At 35.0% G+C, this 25,129-nt stretch overlaps 1 protein-coding gene across 1 annotated transcript; it reads left to right on the forward strand.

Annotated features, from left to right (window-relative positions):
* The first annotated feature begins 5,688 nt into the window (after positions 1-5,688).
* Positions 5,689-24,149, forward strand: LOC141611935 (uncharacterized). The gene is made up of 9 exons (XM_074430591.1): positions 5,689-5,870; positions 5,960-6,021; positions 6,116-6,206; positions 13,145-13,231; positions 13,325-13,378; positions 18,406-18,590; positions 22,118-22,200; positions 22,479-22,579; positions 23,608-24,149. Exons 1-9 carry the CDS (start codon positions 5,832-5,834, stop codon positions 23,806-23,808), a joined length of 903 nt encoding a protein of 300 aa, XP_074286692.1. The 5' UTR covers positions 5,689-5,831; the 3' UTR covers positions 23,809-24,149.
* The last annotated feature ends 980 nt before the right edge of the window (positions 24,150-25,129 follow it).

Consider the following 25,129-nt stretch of genomic DNA (forward strand, 5'->3'; position numbering starts at 1 on the left):
GACAAATAACAGCAGTGTGCCCCGCAGCACCACATCTCTCACAGTAAACCACCTGTTGCGCCATAGTATGGAACTGAGGTGGACTACCCCAAGACTGTCTACTCTCCGGCTTGCCAGATCTTGTATTCTGAGCTTCAAACTATGCTATAATTCTGGAGACGCTAGTCATCTTGGTAGAAGAGTCAAAGGTACTCAAGCCTTCCCTTTGACGATCTTTCTCCTAGAATCCTGTCTAGGTAGGACATGTAGGACCTATCAAAACAACACTAAAGGAAAAAGATAAAAACTGCCTCAATGAGTAAGTTCCTTGAGGCGAAAGACAGACAAAAATAAAACAAGTAAATAAAATAGTTGCCTCCCCGGCAACGGCGCCAAAATTTGATACCGTCGTTTAGTACCAAAAATAAATACCTAAAACTACTAACAGAAGCTAGTGGAAATAGGGTCGATCTCCACAGGGAGGCGGTCACTATCTACTCGTTAATTCAGTCCGTCTGAGGTCACAAGATGGGGATTTGAAGATTTGTTCTAAACTACGGAGATTAAAAGATAAATAAAGTAAAGGAGAATAATGCAGAAATTTGACGAGTTTACTAAGTAGAGAGAAACAGCTAAGACAGTCGGTTCACCATGATTCTTAAGAAATCTAGTCTAGGTTCTTAGGTCAATGCAAATTCGATCTACAGGGTAGTGAAAAGGTCCTTCCGGTCCGCTATTCGCCCTAAAACATTACTAACTTAGCTTCCGCCCTCATTAGAATGCTCTAATGTTCACTGCAGGTCTTACCCTCCGATCCAGGTCAGGGTGTACCAAGGTTAATTATCTAATCGCCTCGACTCAAGTAGACAAGAACAATTAATTGCAGTGATTAACAACATAGATCTAATTCGCACTAAACCCTAGTCACCTATTCATAATTCCCTTAAAATCATGGCTCCCCTATGTCCCATCAAAGAGAATTAGCTACGCATAAATAGAAATAGAGCAAGAAGAAGATATGAAGAAGAAACAAACATAATAAAGGAACGAGCAAGAGAGAAATAACATAAAAGAGAGAGAGAGAATTACAAGGAATAAAGTCCGGAAGGAAGAGCGAAAAATAACGTCTGACCAAGAAATGTCTACTGAGTATTAAGAGTAAAAAGTACAGAATGAAAGATGTCCCAAACCTAATTAACTCTCTCCTATTTATAGGAAAGATAATTATTAACCTAATACGATATTAAAACCCTGCGGCAGATAGAAAAGTACTCGATCGAATACTTTAAAACTCCTCTATCGAGTAACTTCTAGCAAAACCTCTCGATCGAGTAGAAAACCTACTCGATCGAACACTATCAAAAAGAGGCCATTCGATCGAAGACAATAGGTGCTCGATCGAGCAAGATAGTACTCGATCGAGTAATTTCCAGCGCACAATTCCTGCTTCGCGCACTGAATTTCAAACGGCCGCCATTTCTTCGTTACTTGGGCAAACAGAGCGTTTCTAGTGGCGTTGGAAAGCTAAGAGGACAAGCTTTCATCTTAAATTGGAATCACTTGAAAATCAGTTGTATAACTCGAGATATGGCTCTTCAAAGTAGGCACTAGTAATTTGAAATTCTTCCTTTGCTCGCCTAGCTATCTTACTTCTTTGCGCATCTCAAAATAGTAGTCTCCAAGTTCCGAATCAACTCATCTCCTAAATTAATGCATAGGGACGTGTTTTAAGCTTGATTCCGCTTCTCTTTGGTTCATTTCTGCAAATAAAACAATAGAAACCAAAGTAGACAATTCGGGGGACATTTGTAGCTAAACACTACACAAAATGCATAGAGATGCGTGCAAATATGGTACAATAAGTCTATATAAAATGCACGCATCATTGAGCTTTGATCCTATATGTTTGATATATAAACATCACACGTGATACGTTAAAAATTCAAAAATGCATCAAATTATATTCACATTGTTTTAAACAAATATTAATTGATTTGAAACATAACGTATAGTGAAATGGTCTAACTTAAGAACTTAATGTTGATTGTTGCATTATTCGAATACATTTATTTTATTTAATATGATATTTGATAAGTCACAAAATTATTTATTTATATAATAACGTTTATCATGAATAGCAAACTATCACTTATTAGTTATAACTAAAACTCTATGTATTTTATTTTAAAATATTGAAATTGAACCTAAGAAAATAAGAGTGGAGAAAATTTGTTTTTATTTATAACTGTATGTATTTTATTTTAAAACATTGAGGTTAAACCTAAGAAAATAAGAGTTGTGAAAATTAATTTATTTTTATTTATAAGTAAAGATATTAAATGTCATATATGAATTATATAATTTTTCTTCAATTAGAATAAAATAATTTTTCTTCAATTAGAATTAAAGCGGGATGGTTGAAATGGAAGAGTGCTTCAGGGTTTCTATGCGATAAAGATATGCCCCAAAGATTAAAGGGAAAATTTTATCGCACGACAATTAGGCCTGCCCTACTTTACGGCTCTGAGTGTTGGGCCGTGAAGCATTGTCACATTCAAAAGATGAGTGTGGCGGAGATGCGCATGTTGAGGTGGATGTGCGGACATACAAGGCAAGATCGGTTAAGGAATGAAGTGATTAGGGAAAAGGTAAAAGTGGCGCCAATAGAGGACAAGATGATGGAAAACAGACTAAGATGGTTTGGCCATGTGAGAAGAAGACCTATGGACGCACCAGTTAGGAGGCTGGAGACTTGGAGAACATAAAAGGTCCCTAGAGGCAGAGGAAGACCGAGACAGACATGGTTGAGAGTGATAGAGCACGATATGAGAGTTCTGGGGCTTGAGGAGAGTATGGTGACGGTGAGGGCACAATGGAGGGAAAAGATACATGTGGATTTTTAGTATTTGATGTTTTTTTTTTTTGACAGATTTAATGTTTTTTTATTTAATTTAAAAATTAAATTATTTATTTTTCTCTCCTTTATTACACTTTTTCACCAACCACTTTCTTATAGATTTTACCTGGTTCATTCCGAAGCCTTAACTCTATTTCGGTTTTTAAAAATCGTTTTAATCTTTTCTCTCGATTTAAATTTTAAGTTTTTATAAAAGAAAGACGGAATTCGATTTTAAAACCCCTAAGTTTACCTTGACTTTCCATTACATTTTCGTTCTTCCTTTTTGTTTTTCATCTTCTCTTTTTTTATTCGCATTTTGAGGTGTGCGTTCACCCATGGACGGTTCGAAAGGATGATTCATGTCAGCCGACCCCAAATCATTTTGGGATTAAGGCTCTGATGTTGTTGTTGTTGTTGTTGTAGAATAATAAAATTTTCAAGCAGGCCGCGCGAAGCGCGGGATACTACCCTAATATATATATATAAAACTGGGTTGAAACGTTGTGGATGCGCCACATGGCGTTTCAACCTTAATTACAGTCATTAATTACAACTATTTATTAAATATGAACATAATAAATACTGCATAAATCTCAGCAAAGTTTTAATTATAGTTTAATAAATGCTAAGGTTTTTATTAAACTATACTCCCTCCGTTCTAAATAATTAACGTTTTCATTTTACGAGGCAAGCCTTTGAATTCAATTTCTACAAAAATAAATTGGTTGAAAAATTATAAAAATTACATCATAAATTTATTTACGAACAGAGTTTTAATATGAGTATACATTTCAATACATTTCGTTATATATTTTGAGAGATATTGAAAAAAGAATTGAGTGTATCGAAAAGTAAGAATGACAATTAAAAAAGAACAGAGGGAGTATTATAAGTACGATTATTTGATTCTAAATTTAGTAAAAAAAATATTTTAATAAAAATTCTAAAATGTAATACATATAAGATTTTATGAGGGCTTAAAAAGTGTGATAACGATCATGTATGTACACAATGATAGCGAGTGCATTTTTATTAAATATTTTATATGTTGTATTTTAAAATACTTTGATGTTAAACCTCAAAAAACTATACTTGAGAAAAGTTCAATCAATTTTATTTATAAGTAAAATCGTAAACACCATTATATATAGTTGTGTCAAAAAAAAAACAAAACATGCAATTTTATTATAAATATGTTGAACCCTATACATTTGATACATAAGCATCATATGTTATACATAAAAATAAAATGAAAAAAAGAAGCATAAAATTATATTCACATCCTTTTGAACAACTATTAATTGATTTGGAAAAATAACGTATGGTGAAATGATCTAATTTAAGAACTTAATGTTGATTATTGTATTATTCGAATACATTTTATTTTCATTAATATGATATTAAATATTACTAAAATCTATACGATGTATATGAGAAAGAGTAAAAGAAATTCGACATGCGAAAAATATAGGAAAAACTTTATGTGACATCTATGTTTTTAACAATAGCAAAATTTATCGCAAAAGTTTATGTATGTACATACTAAATAGAAGAACATATCACGAGCTCAAGTGGGCATAGATAATATGGTAGGGAGAATGTATGTGCTATGTGGCATGACATCAATATGAATAATCACCACAAAATTAATGCCATTAGACATTTGCGTGATAAAATACATGAGAAAGAGAGAAAATATGATTCTTTTTCTAATAATTATCGTCAAATAATCATTATATACTTATTTATAAAACAATGATCCCGCAGAAGAAACTAAGCTTATTACTTATAATACATTTATACGGAGTATGTATTTTATTTAAAAGTTTTGGAGTGAAACCTAAAAAACTAATATTTGAAAAAAGTTAATTTATTTTTATTTATAACTAAAACTATAAAATGTCATATATCAATTCTAATATTTTTCTTCAATTATAATAATAAAAATATTCAAACAGGAAGCGCGGGATCAAGATGCTACCTAGCGTACTTTGTAAAATTGGTTTCCTTTAATTAACAAAATTGCTATAACACGCCCCCTGTTTTACTTGTTACGCCCCCTACTTTTTCATTTATTCCTTTTTTGCCCTTGAAAATTATTTAAACTAAAAATAAATATTGTTTTATGGTTATTGACTTTCGGAGATGGTTTTTTACATTAGTGTTGGATTATTGTTGTGTAGAGCCTATTAGGGTTGCGTTTTTGTCGTAAATATGTTGTGTTTTTGTGGTAGTGACAATCGAAATAGTTTAGAAAAAAAACAATAAACGCCGCTGGTTGGGTAGTGTCATGTGAACTACATGATGGAGCCAACGCCTTGTCGTGTGACTTACATGACGGAGCCAGGGCCTTGTCATGTGACTTACATGACGATACCATGACCATGACATGTGGTCTGCACGACGGTGCCTGGGCCATGTCGTGTATTTCACATGATGGAGCCTGAGCCGTGTCTTGTAACCCACATGACATACAAGATTTTTTTTTTTTTTTTATCGTGTATAATGTATTTGTTGTTGTTGTTGTATCGTGTATAATGTATTTGTTTTTTTAATCGGTTTTGTTATTTAAATACATTAAAATAATTTATGTCGAGTGTTTTAAGAGGAACCGTCTACATTACTAAATTAATTGTTATAAAAATAGTCGTCAAAATATATTTGCGTAAAACGATATTTAATTTTTACTAAAATTAATTTGAATGTCCAAGGGCAAAATAGGAATAAATGAAAAAATAAGGGACCTAACAAATAAAACAGGAGGCGTGGTATAGCAAATCCCTTAATTAACAAAATCATGTACCCTCTTCCCAAAAAAAGAACGGAAAAAAAAGAAACAGAAAAGGTATTAAAAGGCGAAGGCATTGTGTTGCGTTGGTTTCTCCAACATTTGCCGCGGCATAACGGCGTTGATAGAGTCATTTAATCGAACAGGTTGAGTGCAAGATAAGTGATGAAGGGCGGCGTGTTGAGCCTAGCTATGAAATGCAAGGTTGTCTCTATTTCTTTCCCTCTTTATTCAATTAAATTACTTGGTACTCCGTATTTGTGCTGATAGTTTACTACTCAATACTTGTCCAGAACATTCTTGCCTCTAATTGGCAAGGTAATCTTAACACCATTAAAGCTGTTTCCAAGGGAAGGTAATTTCAACACCATTAATCTTCTATTCTACCATTGTTTGAATGAATTCCCATCGTCTTCTGGTTTGAACCGTCTTGCTTTGGTTTGTTTTAGCAAGCAGGACATTTACACTTCAAAAGTCAATTATTTGCTCAACACCGGGAAGCCATATATCTGGGTTCCCAAAGATGATTTGCATAATGTGGTTAGTCACCCTTTTTTTTTCGTTTTTCTATGGAGTAATAAACAAGTTACAAACTAATAAGAGTTGATGGTTAACATTTACGGAGTACTAACTACTGTAGTTTGTTTATATGCTGCTAACCCATCTCTAGTACCTTTATGTACAGAATATGAGTCTTTACTAATTCCTGGGAAAATCAGGAGGCGCAACTCTTAGCTCTTTTTTAATTGGTGTAGGGATACACTAAAAGCTTTAGTTGCATTTAAAGAATGTTGCCACGGCTCACGGAACGACTTTTCACCCTAGTCACGATTTATGGGCGACAATCCCATTGTAAGCCAAGTTAGGCAAACCTCAAGCGATTAGGCTATGCCTAAGTCATATGATCAAGCAAGCGTAAGAGCGAAAGTTAGCAGGGTAGTCGCTTAGATGCTGAAAGCATAATCCTTTACTTGGTCAAGAGTGTACAAGGAATGTTTACAAAGCTCTCAAATAGTATATACAAGGCTTTATTGTTAGAATGGTGTATGATCCTTTAATACTTGGATGGTCATGGAGGACCTCTATTTATTAGGCCCTCAACCCTCTCCTTGTCTTAAGAACGATCTTGGTATGATCATCCGAGAATGGTCTAGCCGTCTAAGTATGTCTCTTACAAGCACCGCGTGGACCATTCTAGTCCGTCTTAGATACTACTGTAAGCTCCTAATATATACATGAAGATGTTAGTACACCCAAGTACCTTCAAGTATGCATGAAAAAGGTCTAGCGCTCTAGTAGGACACGACATTTCCACCTGATTCTTCACCCTCTTATACTCGTTTACTTCTACGTGGCTGTAGAAGTATGCGGACAAACCATAGAGCTTCTCTTGTGTTTTGGTGTTTCCCTTGAAGTTCTGGAAATTTTGCCCATGTTCATTCTCACTCTATCACCATTAGGTTCTTTGTAGGCCGAGAAGTCACTCATGACATTTCTTGTTATCATTAGTATTAGTATTAGTATCAGACACCAGTATTAGTATTAATATTAGTATTATAGTATTAGTATTAGTATTAGTATTATAGTATTAGTATTAGGGTTTTTTGATAACTGCTACCATATGTAATTCAAATTTTACCAACTGCTATCAAAGTAAAATTTGTTTAAAAACTGCTACCAATATTGTTGGTTCGGTTTAAAACTAACTACCAAATGAGCACGAGCCTCCTATTTGCGCGTGAAAAGACAGTAATACCCCTATTTTACCCTCCTTTCCCATATGAGCCAATTACCCAAACTTATCCCCCTTTTAACCTATTATTATTCAAAATAATTAATTTCACTCATCACTAATTTCAACCTAATTAACTTCTCATTTTACTTCCCAATTAAATTGGGGTTTTTAGAAATCAGCTAAATCGTCCGATTTACCAAATAGATTAGAATTACATGTTGATTCGTCAATCTACTTTTTACCCGGACTTTGTTACACCATTTACCAATATGTTATTGTATATATGTTTCAAATCACACGGACTTGATCAACTTTTTAACGGGGAGTTAGGGGAGTCAATGTGTTACAACAATAAATAATCTTAATGCTTGGGTGTGTTGCTTATTTGTGGGGGTTGTCATTCTTGATTCTTATTTGGGGAAGTCTTGTCTTTATCGTATAGCTGCATCCCTCCTTTACATATTGGTTAGTTCATTCACATCTTTACTGTGTTTCTTGTTTAAGATATTTATTTATGGATTTGGGTTGTTGAAGATGTTGGAAAGCAGGGTTTATGTACTCCCCAATTCATCCACCCAACTAACAAAGCTCACCCAAGATTGAAATTTGATCCAAAATATTTACTTGAAATCAAAATTAAACTCTAATTAAATTGAACCCTCAAAAAAAAATCGATCAATAAGGGAGAATTTCAATAGCTAATAGCTTTCAAAATTAGGGTTTTTAGCACCAATTTTTAGGGATTTTTAGGGAAATAATCGATTGTCGACTGTAGAGTAAAAACAAGTGAAATGATGTAAGAGGAGGAAAATCAAAAGGGTATATAGAAAAAATTAAGGGATGAAAATTAGGGATTTTTAGTTTAATAAAAAGTGTGTGGACTAATGAGCCAGCTGGGAATAATGAAGGAAAAATTACCAGAAATTGATGATGAAAAAATGAGATACGAATGAAAATCAAATTAATGGAATAAAGAGAGAGTGAGTGAGAATGAGAATTGAAATTGGTGAAAATTGAAAATGAATGAGATGTGTGATGAATGGATGAACTAGAAACACAAGGGAGGGGGTAAGGGCATTAAAGGAAGAAAAATAGAACTTAAGATAAGATTTTGAGATGGACGGCTGAGATTCTCTCTATTTGCGTCCTAACCTCATTGGGTAGTTAGTTTTAAACCGAACCAACAATGTTGGTAGCAGTTTTTAAAAAAAAATTATGTTGGTAGCAGTTGGTAAAAAATGGGTTACTTGTGGTAGCAGTTATCAAAAAACCCTTAGTATTATAGTATTATAGTATTATATTACTAGTTGGAAAGCCCGTGCGATGCACGGGGCTTCCATTAGGATTATCTGTGAAAATATATTCGTAAGTTGATAAAAAAGTCCTACTATGTTGTCATTCATGAAAAAAAAAATCGTGATTGGTATAGATGATAACCGGTGAATTATTAATTGGTGCTTTTAGCATAAGAGTTTTGCCATTATTTAGTATAACATCAAGTGACATAGCTATAGTATGTCGCTAGCTTTTTCATTGTTATAGGCACAACCGGTTTTTAATTAAATACAAAACGCTTCCTCTATAAACATTGCGGAGCTCACCAATATAAACCCTTAATAACAGAGTTATATCTTTATGAGTTTTGCAAATTATTTTAGAACTACGTAAAACTGAATGATCTTACAAAAAATAGCAGGTATTATAATTATATATATATTTATTGCGTTGAGAGAAAATGTTAGAACTCTTACAACATAATTTTACCTTGACTATTTACAATTAAGAGTATTTGCTCCTTATAGACATCTCGCAATATCTCTGATTATATTACATAGAATGCACGGGCACCTAGTAGTATCATCTGTGACAACATCAGTTAGTAGTTTATCTCATTTTTTAAAATAGTTGGGTTACCAAGTTAGTATAATAATGTTAGTTAATAGTATATATTTTATAGCACTGCTGAAAACATTATTTTACGTTACCATGGTCGGGTAATAGAAAACTATTAAATTTAACAAAAAGTAAGGGTTTACCCAGTGCGCACCAAAGGTAGCGGCTGCGGGTTCCCTCGTCACCAAAAAAAATGAAATAAATTATGCTAAAAATGGAAGCAAACAAAAATTCGGGGGTGTATTTAGATGAGGACAGATTAATCATCAATTCCTAAAACAAAAAACGCAACGGAAGCATTGTGGCATTTGGTATTTAACTATATCAGTTGTATACTAACATTCAGAGATATAGTTGGATTATAGAGTTACCGTTCTTATTTTCTTAGCACCATCTATTTTTTACCGAAATAGTCTTTGACTACTTATCCTTGAAAAATTCATGCAAAATATATAATAATATATCTTAATTTGGTAAATTATGAAAACTTCTTTGTAAACAATGTCCTTGTGGCCTTGATACATTTGGTCTCTATCATTGATGTAGAACCTTAATCTCTCGGATGACGTTCTTGAGACTACATAAAGCTGACCATTAATAAAAATTGGTTTTGGCAAGTAAATTTCAACATGATTTAGTGATTGTTCCTAACGTACTCTTGTTTATTGTTATGGCACGACATTAGAGCCGGCAAACAATGACACGACACGAAAACACGACAAGAATCCGATACGAAATTAACGGGTTTGGGTTGACATTTAACGACCCATTTATGCAAGTGGGTCGACAAGAACACGACACGAGATTTAATTGGCTAGGTTTGGGTTCAGCACTTTACACACGAACCCGACATGAATAACCTATTTACTAAATTAATCCCAAGTTTTCTTGATCCTCACATAAATATACTTACATTTTCCAAATATGACATGACACGAAAACACGACACGAAATTAACGGGTTAGGGTTATTAATGTAACTGGATCGACACGAACACAACACGGGATTTAATTGGGTCAGATTTGGATTTAAGAGTTCGTGATCCGTTTATATGTGACACCTGAACCCGACACGACCTGATTTGTTTGTCACGCCTACGTAGAATGGTCTCAACGTATATTGTCTTTGCTTAAAAACGAAAAGAATCTTTGTATATGAGGAAGTCATTACTATCCTCGGGTACACCTTTTGCCGACTCTGGAACCCGTAAGTATCTTCCCTTCTACTATGAATTTTTCAGGGCGATTGATAATAAGACATTCCCCGTTAGATAATCCTCTTACGGAGTTAATGCTCCTCTAAGACGTAATCGGCATACCACACTTGGTTGAGTATACTATTCAAAAAATTCATCATGTATACTCTCTCCCCTTATTAAACTCTTCCACCTTGCTTCTTAGAGGTCAAACTTTTATAACTTTGACTATTAATATGTCGAAAATCATGATCAAACTTCCGCATTAACAATTGTGTAGAAACAATACGGAATATCATTGCGAAGAGGATGAAATACATTTAGTGTGAAATTCCTAAAAGATAATGAATCTTACTCCCGAAGTCCACACCAACTAAAATACCCGACCATATCTCGCATAATGAAAACAAAAGCGACGCCTGAAAATAAGGATACCAAATGGAGGATAAGACATGACGAATATAAGCCTTCTCATACCCGTATTTAATAGAAAATTACATCCCCCTACTTGTCGCAAGTAAAAATTTTCAAAACCAAAACCGCTTCAACTTTGGGAGATCTTAAGATAGTTTCGTTCCATTTAAATTGTCATATACTCGTCTATTCTATAACTTTCTCAAATAATTCTGATATTATTTTACCCATATATAACACCCATGGTGGCACGATTTAAAATGCAGTTTGAGTCTAAAACTTTATTTATATTCATTATATCCAAGACAAATGCGATATAGTTGGACACTAGTGATAGATTTTCCTTTTTGATCAAATTAATTTGTTTTTTTCTTATTGTAGGGCTAACAATAATTTTTATTCTTATGTAGAAAGTTAGTAATATTTATTTTCAACCAATTACTTATTTATTCTGTTCCTCATGATTTTGGAGTATATGTACCTTGTGTTACAATGCCTAATTGCTATTATTTATTCTGAACGAATGGCTATAATGGAGATTATAAAATTAAAAATTGAACCTGAGATCAACTACTAACAATAGGGTCAAAAATAAGTAAACATTGGCAAAAAAAAAAAAAAAAAAAACACAAGAAGTAATTAATTAGATATGAGGAAGGTCGGGAGATCATGAAAAATCTCATATTTAGGTTTTATTTCAAAGAAATTAGCTTTTGAGCAAAATTTCATTTATCTTAATTTTTTTGCAAATATTTGATATATAAATTATTTACCAAAATAAGAGTAGCATGTGAGAAATAAGTTATCTGTTTTTTTATTCATTCAATTTATAATATTAAATATAGAGAACTTATTATGCCCTTTTATATCTTTTTACCAAAAAAATAGCTACCTTTCGGTTAGTTTGCCAAACATTTTTGGCTTAATCAAATAAAAAACCACCTTTTCATTTTCAGTTATCTTTTAAGCTACATTTTTAGGTTTCATTTAACTTTTCAGTTAGTGTGAGAAATGAAATCTAAGATATAGTAGAGTTAATTATATTTTACTCCCTTTTGAAATCCACATTTTAAAAATTACCCCCTTTTGAATTTTTTTGCTAAAATTACTCATTTAAGTTGTATTTCTTCTTCTTTCTAAATATTTGTTTTTTCTACAATTTTCTGGTTATTTTTAATTCAATTTCCTATTAATTTACATTACCAGTGTTTTCAGTTACTTTCGTTTTCTCTTTTGTTTTATTTTATTTTCGACTCACAAATTTGTTTTATTTCTATATTGTTCGGGTCTCGGTGAAAAAAAAGTTGATGTTTTCCGACTTCCGTAACTGTATATATTTTTTCTTTTTTAGCCCAATAACTAATTTCTTTTAATTGTTGAATTTCTCTTTTATTAATTGTTGTGTCATTGCGGCAAAATTTAATTTAATGGGGAGTTGGTTCATTTCACTTGCACACTTCATGGCCTCATGGGCATTTACTATTCCGTCATCATTTTTCACTATTTTCTCTCTTACTGAGGATTTGAAATGGCGGTTCTTGTTGTGATCGGCAAAAATGCTTCCAGCCCCTGATGGTGTGAGATTGTAACTTTCAACAATCGAGAGACTGTATTGCTTTTTATTAATTTGGTTCAATAATCTCTCACATTCAATTGCCTAGCTGGATAACTGTGGAACAATATTAATTGCCTTGAATATGTACTCTAATTCTCTTCAAGGTTTCATATATGATATATGCAATAGGATTATTCTTAGCTGGTAAAAGTACCCCACAATCCCACACTCTAGCGCGAAGCTGCTCTTAAAAGCAATTGATCTTAATACAAGGCCTATGAGTTTCTCTTCTCCTTATTTTAAAGGCGATTGTACAAGTGAGTCCCTTGCTTGGTCATCGAATGGGGGCAATAAAAGTTCAAATCGGTGGAAAAACTAACCGAACGATGCAAAAATCTCAAAATCAAGCTGGTTGTCAAGTGTCAACAATCAATCTTTCTTTTATTTTGTGTCACTTCATACAATGTCTGGAGGAATGTGTAGAAGGCTTTTCCCGACATTTGTTGTTTCATTTAGAGAAAGTATACATCTTGTTCTTACCTATTTCCACTAATGTGTTTTGTTCCACATTCTAAATGATTTAGCTGTATGCAACCTGATGATACATCTAATACTGGTAAATGCGTCATTTCTGTTTCAAATGTCATTGAAATACGTAAAATTAAAAATATTTTTTTTTGATACAGAATACTGAAGTAGATGAGCGTGCTTCATTTGCTGTCGCCAGTCCTCACCCTGGGCCACTTGCAAATTTATTTCGATCAATGAGAAAGGTTGGTCCTGAATGCAGTTGTTCTTCAGGTGACTAACTTAATGTATTGTACAAGTTTAAGCTTAACAAATCTTCTGGTTTTTCTTTTCTACAGCTTCCAGCCCGCATTGCGTTGTCTGGTGAAGTTGTTCCTGTAAGAGAAGAAAAGGTAACTAGAGTTCACATTTGAATCTGTTTGTAGTCTTGTAGACGGCTTGTGGTTGATATGGAAATAAGAAGATTAGTTTCTGAACCCACTTTTCTGTTTTGCTTTGATTTGCTTTCGTGCATTTAGCCTATAATTATACCCATAATCGCCCAAGGGCTTATGATTCTTCTTTCACTGTGACCGTATCTCCTATGAATCACCTCCTTATATTTAATTGTTAACCAGTGCTTGAATCTTGATAGTAATGGTATTATATATTGTTTACTGAATGGTATACTAAATGCACTAGATAGTCTTGTTGTTTAAAGGACTTATGAAACATTAGTACACAAAGTTTATAATTTACACATATAACGAGTGGCTGCGCAGAAATGCTTGCTTAGATGGTTTACAAAATTGTATTACCTGGAACTTTGTTCTGGTCCTTAAATTTCGTCTGGGTAAGTGCGCTGTTGACACAATCATATACCTAGAGAGGATACTTGGTCTGGTCTGGATATCTGATATCTCTTTGCTGTTTTTGCTTCTTATGAGCACTATCATCGCCTGCGATCCACTCTTCACTTAAATCGCACAAGTAGTATCTGTTTAGTCTCTTTTACTCTTTAATATCTTGCCACTTCCCCCATTTTTTTTCTTTTTTTTTTCGGCTGATATTTTGAATTCGTACCATTTCCTTTTTTCCTTTTTTTTTTCTCGTAAACTAGACGTGCCTTTTACTACTTCTCTAAACTTACCCTTTCAAAAATCAAGTCCACTGTATGCTGTACTTAATTGCACCCTTCCCCTTTTAATCTGTTTGCAACTTGCTTTGTTGCAAGAAAGATGCCCTTGGTTTCTTGCCCAATCTAAAATCACAAGAATTCTAAGAATCGGAGGGATTAACATTAATCTTGGATAGCTATGTTGTTTTCTTGTTTTCATATGGATAGGGAACCATAACTATTTTAAAAGAGTCAAGCTTGGAATAGGGTTATATTAGTAGTAGTATTCGTGCTTTTCTATGTTCGTTTATACTTATATTAGAATAATTATTAGCAAGAATTTATTTGCTCGTTTTCTTCAGTAATCCAAAGCTTTAGCCATTTCAAGATAATCCCATGTTTTGGGGATAGTCTACTGTGAATGGACTCGACTAGGGTTTAAACATTCCAATGGAAAAGTAAGCTTAGAAATTTTGATCATCCCTCGGGCGTTCAACCTCAACCTCATTCTTCCCTGCTTCTCCCATCTTTTCTTCTTTGTCCTTCTTAGGCTTCTCCGTGATATATTCTTGAAGGCAATATCTGTAAATTTTCCATGCTTGCAAAAGAAAAATAGATCTCTTCTCGTACAATCTCCGCATGAACAGAGAACTAGCCGGTTTTGGTGTAGCCGCAAGCGGGTAATCCATCGTCTAAAAAACATGCTGTGGAACCCCTTTTGCGTAAGGGAAATTTTTTGACACAGGTGATGGCCTCCTTGGATCAAGTGTCTCGTCAGAGAGAATCGATTAATGGAATTTGAGTATCTCCTCTTCACTTCTGTGTACCCATTGGACAACAACCCTTTCGGGGGTTTGTTTCCGTTTGAGCTTGGAAGCAACCTGCATATATCGATGAAGGCGTTCATGGTAGCACTTTTCATCCGCCAGCAAAGATTAGTGGAGAAAGGGCCGAACTAAAGGGGGTGCCAAGCCGAAGTGTAAAATCTCATTAGTCAATGTCTGATCAGTCTCTATTAGCAGCTGCTACAAATTTCGAAGTAGTTAAAAAGCAAACTAAATAAAAAGAAGTTGCAAGTTGGGTAACTTTCGTTGATGTTCACACATCAGTAGGCAAAATAATGATTTTCAGAATCATCTTAGTAGTTCAATTTTGATAGCTGTAAAGTGAATTGGTGGTAATTTTTACTCCGCAAGGTTTTTTCTTGAAATCGGAAACCAAATTATGCAATCCACCAAATTCATCCATCACATATAAGTTTTACTACCTCCGTCTAGGTCAATAGTTATCTATTTTCTTTTTTGGGTGTATTAGTCAATAGTTATCCATTTCCATTTTCGGTAACTTTTGCTTTTGTGAAATAAGTAAATGACACAGGTTTCCTTCTCACCTCTCACCTGCTACTTGCCTACTGCTCAACCTTAACCCCTCCCATCTCTTTGCCAACACATCAGACCTCACCCCAACACCATGACCTTCTCCCACACATAATTACCATCTTCATTTAGCCATTCCCGACCACCTTAAAGAAACGGTGAAACCGTCACACCACTACTAGCCTTGCCACCGACTTACCACTCATATTAACAACCTACCATCACCGTTCCTCCCGAGCTCCTCCAACCACACTTATTACTGACCAACCATCACATCCCCATTTTCAACCGCATGATATAATTTTCAGGCACCAAACACAAATTCAAGACCATTTCAAAGTACTCACCCAATTTTCGACCACTGTCAAAATTCACAAACTTATCCCGAGTTTGAATGAAAATTCGAGACGAAGGGAGTCAAGATATGATAGGGGAAAAAGTGACTTTAATTTTTGATGTGATTTAATTTTCAGGTCACCATTTAATTTGACCGCTAAAATCTGACAACCCTATGCTTTTTGATGTAGAATAGTCTTAATGGGGGAGACTGGAAAGAAAAATAAAAGCTGCGAAGTTGGGAAATAATAAGATGAGATATGACAGGTGAAAAGCTGAAAAAAGTGACAGAATGAACAATAAGATGATTAAAGAACAAGAAGAGGAGAAAGGTAAACTGGGTATTTGGTTACTTTTCTTGGTCTTTGTGCCATATACTGATATACAATAGATAACATTTCACTCGGACGGAGAGAGTACACTGAAAAAATAGTGGAAGAATAATACTTCCTCCATTCCAATGAATTCTATACATTTGCTTTTGAACACTATTCATAAGTGTGGAGAATCTTCGATACAACTTCTAATATATAGTATAAAAGATAGTCCTGTGAGATTTTGTTTAAATTGTCTTACCAAGTACTTGATGTTTTTGACATATTTAGTGTTTTTTATTTAATTTCAAGAAATTAAATTATTTATTCTTCTCTCCTTTATTGCACTTTTTTACCAACCACTTTCTTATAGATTTTACTTGGTTCATTCCGGATCCTTAATTCTATTTCCGTTTTTAAAAATCGTTCTAATCTTTTCTCTCGATTTAAATTCTAAGTTTTTATAAAAGAAATCCGGAATTCGATTTTAAAACCCCTATGTTTACCTTGACTTTCCATTACATTTTAGTTCTTCCCTTTTGTTTTTCATCTTCTCTTTTTTATTCGCATTTTGAGGCGTGCGTTCACCCATGGACGGTTCGAAAGGATGATTCATGTCAGCCGACCCCAAATCATTTTGGGATTAAGGCTCTGTTGTTGTTGTTGTTGTTGTTGTTGTCTTACCAAGTACATTCTAAATATCAAATTTTTATAATTTTCTATTAATACGTAACTAAAGATATGAGCAAAAGAAAACGAGCATTGATATACGTGTATAAAGTAAATGTATAGAATTCAAAAGAATGGAGGAAGTAATAAATTAATCTTTTTAAATAAACCTTATTGCTGACAGGAAAGGGAGATTTGGAAATTCAGGAGCTAGGTAGGATATGTAAAATTCAATGCCAGCATGTGTAAGGATCTTCTCTTTGTCGTCTATGCAAGATCTTTTCGTTTTTGTTATGTTTTAAGAGGTTTCTCTCAACGATACCAAGTAGTAATATTGTAGAAGCTTTCAGGGTCATTGAACCAAATTTTGAGATCATATGAGATGTATCTTGCCCTAGTGATTTTTACAGCAAATAATATTCCTGCAATTGCTTTTGAAATACCCTTATTTATAGTGACAAACATTCTAGTCGAATTATCTCTCTGCTCCAAGACTTAGTTTTAATATGTGTGCTTCGCGTGCACTTAATTTCAAAGCTCACTAGGGACCAAGCATAAACGCCTCAGTTTGCATTAAGTGTGCCTTATAGACAAGGCTGTCCTGCAAGGCGTTCTTCCCGTTCTTGTATTATGCCCTTTTCTTTGGCAAGTTATCCCTAGTATTTACTCCGTTACATATTAACCCTCTTTAAAATTCAAAAACGAGAAATAGTGGAAAAAACTGCAGCTAAAAAATACATATTTAGTTGAAAAAATTGTGCGCTTCAGCCTTCATGTATTAAGGCATGCCTTTGCCTTGCACCATATGCTTTGTCGCGTTGGGACCTTCTCGCCTTACTGCGCCTTTTAAAACTAAGCACCAAGGTCATTTTAAAATTTAAACTATAGTCACTATTCACTTACTATGGACTATCTAATGTGCACAAAAGGTTCAATAGTGCGCCTGCACTGGTCCTTTAAGGATGTAATAGTAGCGTAAGATGTACTTGGTTATGATGTCAAAACTTGTGTAATGCAGCTAAAACATTAGGTACGGACTCCATACTCAGATTGGCTATTACTCCATAAGGGAAGATCTGAAGTAACATAGGTCGTGACAATTCATTTATGATGTTTTTAATTGCAATATGGGTGAGAAAACATCTTTGAATAATTGAAGAGTGTCCTAGTAAGAGGCATTAATTTTGTGCGGACATTTTGTTTACCAAAGTGAACTATTGGTAACTCATTAGACATATTCTGATTCTTTTTGCCAACACAATCTTTCTTAAAGTGCAATAGTATTTTGTCTAGAACATTCCCAACCGTATCAGTTATGAGGAGACTACTAGATTAATGAAGAACTCATTTTTAATGAGAATATGAGATGCTGAAATAAAAATGTCGTATGATATGCCGACCTGAACCTTAAACCCTATCGCGTCACTGCCTAGGTCTCATTGAGCACACTCCTTCGTGTCTGTTCCGAGGTTCAGTTGTAGCATAATACTATGTCTATGTTTTTGTGGAATCACAAAATGATCGGTAAATTTAATTTGTTCGGTATTGTGTTTATGAATTCTCCTGTTAATTTGTATGCTCTTTTCCTGTATACTATTTGCCTTTAATCTTATTGGTTTTTGTAACAGGTGAAATCTGCCTATGAAAGCCTCCGGGAGATGATTACGGCTGAAGTGACGGAAATAGCAGAATCAGGTTATGCTGTATCTGGTATATTAAGTTCTTCTACTATTGGCCACACATCTCGAAGCGAAAACCTTGTTGAGCTACTCGACAATGAAGAAAATTATGTGGTGTACAAGTTCAACATCAGGTAGGAAATTGACCTACTTCTCTATTGTATTTGTGAATATGAACGAATATCTGTGAAAAAAAGTTAGATTAAAAAAAACTTGTCTATTATTTAAGAGCATTTTTTCCTCTTAAAACTACGCTACTTTGACACTTCACTGTGGTTTTGTGTTGCGTGTTCTACAGACCATCCTCCCAACTGGACACGACCCTTTATTTTAGGCTAACTGAATTCTGATTCATAAAATAGCCATGTTCGACATTCTGATGCTGCCTCACAGTGATGAATGGCGACACTTTAAGCCAGGTCTTAGTAACTTATCTTAAAATAGATATCATACTGAAATTTATTTATATGGTCTGGGAATAGTGGCCTACCAAGTTAGACTTCGAGTTTTAATAGGATTTATTGGTTTTATGAAGCCCCCCCCCCCCCCCCACCACCACACACACACACACAAGGGGGGGTTGATATTAGTGAGGCAGCCTAGGATACATCCTCGATCACAAATCCACAATGATTGATTCTGAAATGATTTATGGTCTCCTATAATTTAAATATGAAGCCTCATTATCCAATTGCCTCGAAGAACAGTTTGGCACCGGTGAGGAGGATTGAGAGTTGAGAAATGGATAATATTGTTAAGGGAAGGGGAAGACCGAAACAAACTTGGATAAGGGTGATAGAAAGGGATATGAATATTTTGGGAATTAGTTAGAGTATGGTGAGGGAAAGGGTTGGAGAGAAAGAATTCATGTTAGAGGATTTAGTTTGAGATTTAGATACTTGCTCATTTTTCTCATTATACTATTTATTTATTGATTTATTTTTAAAATGATTTATACCCTTTTTGTATTAAAAACCAATTTTGCCGCTTTATTCTCGTTTTCCATCTTTTTTTACTACCAAACTTGTTCTCTGTAACACCCCAAGAGGTTATGAGATTAAGTTGTCTTACATCGAGAAAATAAGAGGCTTGTGATATGTTTATCGGATTTCACCCAACAGTTAGTAAGGCCTAGTGCTTTTGAGCTTAAGCGAGGACAAATAATGGGCCCAAAGGTGCACATCGCATCTTATTGGGATTGTGTTACGACTATGGTGGGTCGGGTTATTATAAATGGTATCAGAGCCTGCCACCGTATGACAGGCTATGAGTACGCGGGTCACCCACCTAGCAGGCGAGGATTTTGGGCTTGACTGCTGTCAGCTTTAAGGCACAACGAGGACGTTGTGTTTTTTAAGTGGAGGAGTTTGTAACACCTCATGAGGTTATGAGATTAAGTTGTCCCACATCGAGCAATTAAGAGGCTTAGTGTGTTTATAAAGGATTCCACCCACCACTTAGTAACAAATAAAGGAGCCCAATTTCTCTCCATTTCCTAAAAAGAAATGGAGAGGCAAGTTCCTATTAATGGTCCGGATCGCATCTTGGCAACATCTAACGGTTCTCAATTTACGCATAAAAGTAAAGGAAAAATAGGAGTGTAAGGGATAATTATTATTAAAATAGATTGTGAGAGGAAATGGAGAGGATCCAAATCCCAAATAAAGGCCTTATGCTTTTGGCTTAAGTGTGGACAAATAATGGGCCCAAAGTGCACATTCCATCTTATTGCGATTGTGTTACGACGGTGGTTGATTGGGTTGTTATATTTTCTTTTACTTTGTTTATTCACCTCCGCTCGGCGGAATCATCTTGACGGATTCGGAAAATGATTTATGTTAGCCGACCCCAACATAACTTATGTTGGAACTAAGATGTTCCCTTTCCTCTAATATTATCCAAACAAAGGGTAGAACCGTACAAGACAAAATGTGCTGATGCTGATGCTGCAAGTTCATTATGGCATTGAATCTTATTTTTCTGGTTGTAGAGGTTTAGGCAGGGAAGCTTATACGATTCATTTGTTCGCTGAGGTGGACATTCCTCGGTTGAATCGGTTGAATGGTTAAGTTTGCTCTATTGAAATTATACCAACTAGTAATAAATTATACACCAATTATGGATACTAAGATGGTCGGTGTGGGGAAAACTTATAGTAAAAGGTTGCCTGAAATCATACAGTTTTAACATATTTTTTTGTCAAATGGAGGAACTTAAACTCCACTTGAGTATCCACTTCCTACAAAGTGGAGGAAGTTCACAATTGCTCACCTAAAACAGTAGTTAAGTGGAAATTTTCACAGAAAGTTACTCCCTCCATTAACAACAACAACAACAACATCAACATGAGAGCCTTAATCCCAAAATGCTTTGGGTCGGCTAACATGAATGATCATTTAAAACCGTCCATTGGTGATCGCACACCTCAAAATGCGAAAATATAGAACAAGAAAAGTGAAAATCAACTGTGGATTGAAACATAATACAAGTCACTTGTAGGTTTGAAAATCAAAACTCAGATTTCTTTAATAAGAACTTAGAAAGTAAATCGAAAATACAAATTAAAACGATGTTTTGAAAATCGAAGTATTTCAAATAAGAGCGCAATCTAAAAACCCACATGTATCATTTCCCTCCATTGTGTCCTCTCCGTCACCATTCCCTCTCCAAGCCCGAGAAATCTCATATCATGTTCTATCACTCTCAACCATGTCTGTTTTTGTCTCCCTCTACCCCTAGCAATCTTTTCTGTTCCCTAGGTCTCGACGTCTCGGGCCTTCTAACCGGTGTGTCCATAGGTCTCCTTCTCACATGGTCAAACCATCTTAGTCGATTTGCCACTAACAAATAAACAAAATTTCCAAATTCCAAATTCCTAAAACTGTTAGAGAGTATTTACTTACCATGATTTGAAACATCATAGGTCACCTATTTGGTGTGAACCAAACCAACTAGATATCTCGAAGTAAAATTGTAATTTAGTTATCACTTTTTCTTTTTAGACATTTCCATATATTCGCCTTAGTTAAACTATTGAAGCATATATGTATACTTGTACAATTTCATATAGGATTATTTCAACGTTGGTACTATGAGGTTTGACCGAATTCCACTTTGGAGGCATGAAATGTTATCAAGATGAGAAAATTTTCAGACCATAGGTCACCAAAAAAGGAATAGTGAGATGTCACAACACAAAAGTGGAAATAAGCTCATCTCACTTTTGTTCGTGGCTGGATGTGAGGCCCTTAATGTTTAATTTTTATTCTTTAGCATATAAATGTTTAGTGTCGAGTATTCGTACACATTACCTGTCTACAATATGTTTGGCTTTGGTACATGGGGAAACATGAAGAATCGAAGAAGCGCTGCCTCGGCTATATTCGAATTATTATGGTGGTGTTAGTTATTTTATGAATCTGGTAGACAGTTAGACTGCTCCAGTTAGGACTTAGGAGTAGCAATGTTATTCCCGATTTTCCCCTACCATATGGGGTTAAGGTTTTTGGTGATGTTCATGCACCTTAACTCATGAAATTACTGATGAGAGCTCTTTAAGTTATGTTTCTAAGCTACACATGGTCCTTGTATCTTTAATCTTTCAGCGGAAAGTTTTTGTAAGAAACTCGTTTTTCATTTACCCATAATTTCTGGTGTGCAGCTCTTGTACGTTCATCGATGGAAATGGTGGAAATCATGAAGTGGATCTAGATGATTTTGATAAATCAAAGTTTGATAACTTATGTAAGATTGTCACTGGATACATACACCCGTCAATTCAGTACTACTTTCCACATTCATATATATACATGAATTAAGATGTAGGAATAATAACATCAATGCTTGTGTTATTCTTGCACCAAAACCACATAATTTTTTATATTTCAACATTTACGCTTTATTTTTATATGTATATAATAATATGATATGTATCCCTAAATTAAAGGGAGTACTATTTCTCTGAGTTTCGGTTGTGCTTGGTTGGAATAATAATACTTAACATAAGCTTTTCTTCTGTGCAGCTCCTTTATCCACGAAACTAATTGATGGTATCAATCAGAGTGAGCTACGACGAAGAGCACTACTGGTTTTATGTTTTGCATTTTTGAATGTAAATGCAAGGGTAAGAATTTACCTATTTCTTTGGTATCATACTCTATCCTAATGATCTGACCGGGCTCAGGCCGAGACTAGTAATTTTTTGGATAAGTACTCCTGACCACCTTTTGTGTGTTCTTATTTTCATTTGATGCTTTTTACTTCAATTTAAATTATTTAAATATTGTAAATAGGCATGTTCTATATAGTTACAAATCGTTAAACACAAAATCTTATTTGTGACGGCACGTATCCGTCACTTTGGAGTGACGGATACCATTTTCCCTCACAAATGACCCAAATAGAGGAGAGAGGGAAGCACATGGGGGTGCCCCCACCTTGTCCCCCTATCCGTTTTGTGAGTGGCATTATCCGTCACTTGTTCTGACCCGTCTTCAGAAAGAGTAATTGATCTTTAAATATGATAAAGTAGTTGTTTTGACTGTATCTCTCTACTTATATTTGAAAAATTATTGGTCAAAGTTGACATTGATTGACCACCAAAATCAAATGGAGGCAATAAATTCAGGATGGACGTAGTACAAGAAAACATGTTATTCGTGTGGATCAGCCCCTTTGTATTGGTTGTCTGGTACCCTGAAGGTTTATATCCACACCAATGAGCGAGCCTCTAAAGTGTTTTCACCATTTTTTTGGCCTGCTGATTAATAACTTACATCTGTTTCCATTTCTAATGGACCCAAAGTCGGCTAATTTCTTACTTTTGATAAAGTAAATTGGATTATTAAATTTGTTTAGCTTCTTTTTATTTTGAAATAGTGATGCAGTTTTTGCAACATTTTTCATTATCAGTCATCTGTAAACAACCTCTCTCCCTTGTTAACATAATGGTCAAATTTTGTAAATCAACCCTCCTTACTCGGTTAAAATAATGATTTTGATGGTAGTCTTGTAATCATTCCTCTACGCTGTCCTAGAACCATAGAAGTTGATTCTGCGTGTAGTGGGATTTGTTATCTTCTTGATTCTAGGTTTATCCTTATTTTCTCTATTCATGAATACTTACATAGTCTTTGGTGATATGTTACGCAGGATGCTTATGTTCATTCAGTTGATTGCAAAGGCTTTGATGTCTTGTTGAAAGTAGCTGGTGATAACGACGCATACCATTGGAAAGAATACAGGTTGCCATTAAGCAAAGACGCACCGGATGTGGAGTCATTTTGCAGTCAACTTGTTCAAATGGAAGAGGCTGCTCTTGAGAAAGTGAAGAAATTAGGTGGCTTAGCATAAAATGCTTTTTTTCATAAACTCATCGCCTCTTGATGATACCTCTTCATCTACTTTGTGCCTGCCATATCAGGTTTGGTTGAATGTTAAAAGTGTATTACATGTAATTCTGAGCATGCTTTTGTTAGTCATGGTTAAAATGGTGGGGGTGGTACGGAGTAGATGCATTTGCAGAATATGATTTGGCTCTCAGGTTAGGGCGCGTCTCCTTTAACAGCCTGTGATTCTAGTTCTTGCGGACAGCAAGATTTCGTTTAGATTAATTACCTTGTGTTTGTCAAGGCTACTTTCAACAATGACGTTGAGGACATCAAGCATATTAACAATAACCATGTCAGTCGCATGCGTGTACCTCTCTTTACCAATGACATTTTTTTTTTTTTTTTTGGCAGCAGTAAAGATAGTTTTACACAGTACACACCCGACTCTCAGAGTCGGGATTTATTATTACATTATTTGTGTAAGAAATTAAACAAAGGATTGGGTTAACAGACAAAGTAAGCTTCTTGAGGGGACGATCAGAGCTGTCCAATTCAGCTAACATTTTCTTTCTCTTCTTTATCAACTGAGCTTCGGAGAAGTACCTACAACAAGACACACTTACGCTACGAGGACATAGGATTTTAAAAAAGGAATATCTACTTGAAGTAGATAAGATGTGTCTTGGAGATTCATCTACTAGGCTATGCTGCTTCTTGGAAAGGATTATTCTCCTTTTTCCTCGCACATGATGTTTCATAGGGTACCTCCAAAACATACATGTATTCGGATTGCAAACCTGTTTATCAAGAGGAGAGGAGTGCACCTTACCCTCCTTAGGATAAGCTGAAAAAACAAAAGGCTGGTTGTCATAAGAACCATTCTGGACTTGAGTGCAAATAGAGGTGGCAGTGTCAGTCACCAAAGGAAAAATCGGCATACTTGAATCATGGGCAGCAACCTTAGTGGGTCCATGAAGGATCCGGGAACCAGGAGACGTGGAGATATCACGAGCTGAGGACACACTCAAACTTGTGTCGGGATAAGCGGGCTTAACATTGTTGATAATTAAAGAAGTCGAATCGTCGTTGATGTCTGCCTTAATCTTTAGTTTCCGCTTTTTTGGACATCCCCTCCTCTTCTTCTTACCACGCTCTCTAGTGATGCCTCTGGACATCAAGTATTAACAATAACACCCTCAATGGCTTGGGAGGATATTCTGCGAGGTTTGTGTTGTTACATACGAGTTTAAGATTCTCTACTGATTGAAGATAATGGTCACGTGAGGGATAGGCTGTGCAAGAGGATTGGATAAAGGGGTGTGGTCGTGTGGTATCATCAATGA

The sequence above is a fragment of the Silene latifolia genome, chromosome 11, assembly GCF_048544455.1.
Source record: "Silene latifolia isolate original U9 population chromosome 11, ASM4854445v1, whole genome shotgun sequence".
Lineage (NCBI taxonomy): Eukaryota > Viridiplantae > Streptophyta > Magnoliopsida > Caryophyllales > Caryophyllaceae > Silene > Silene latifolia.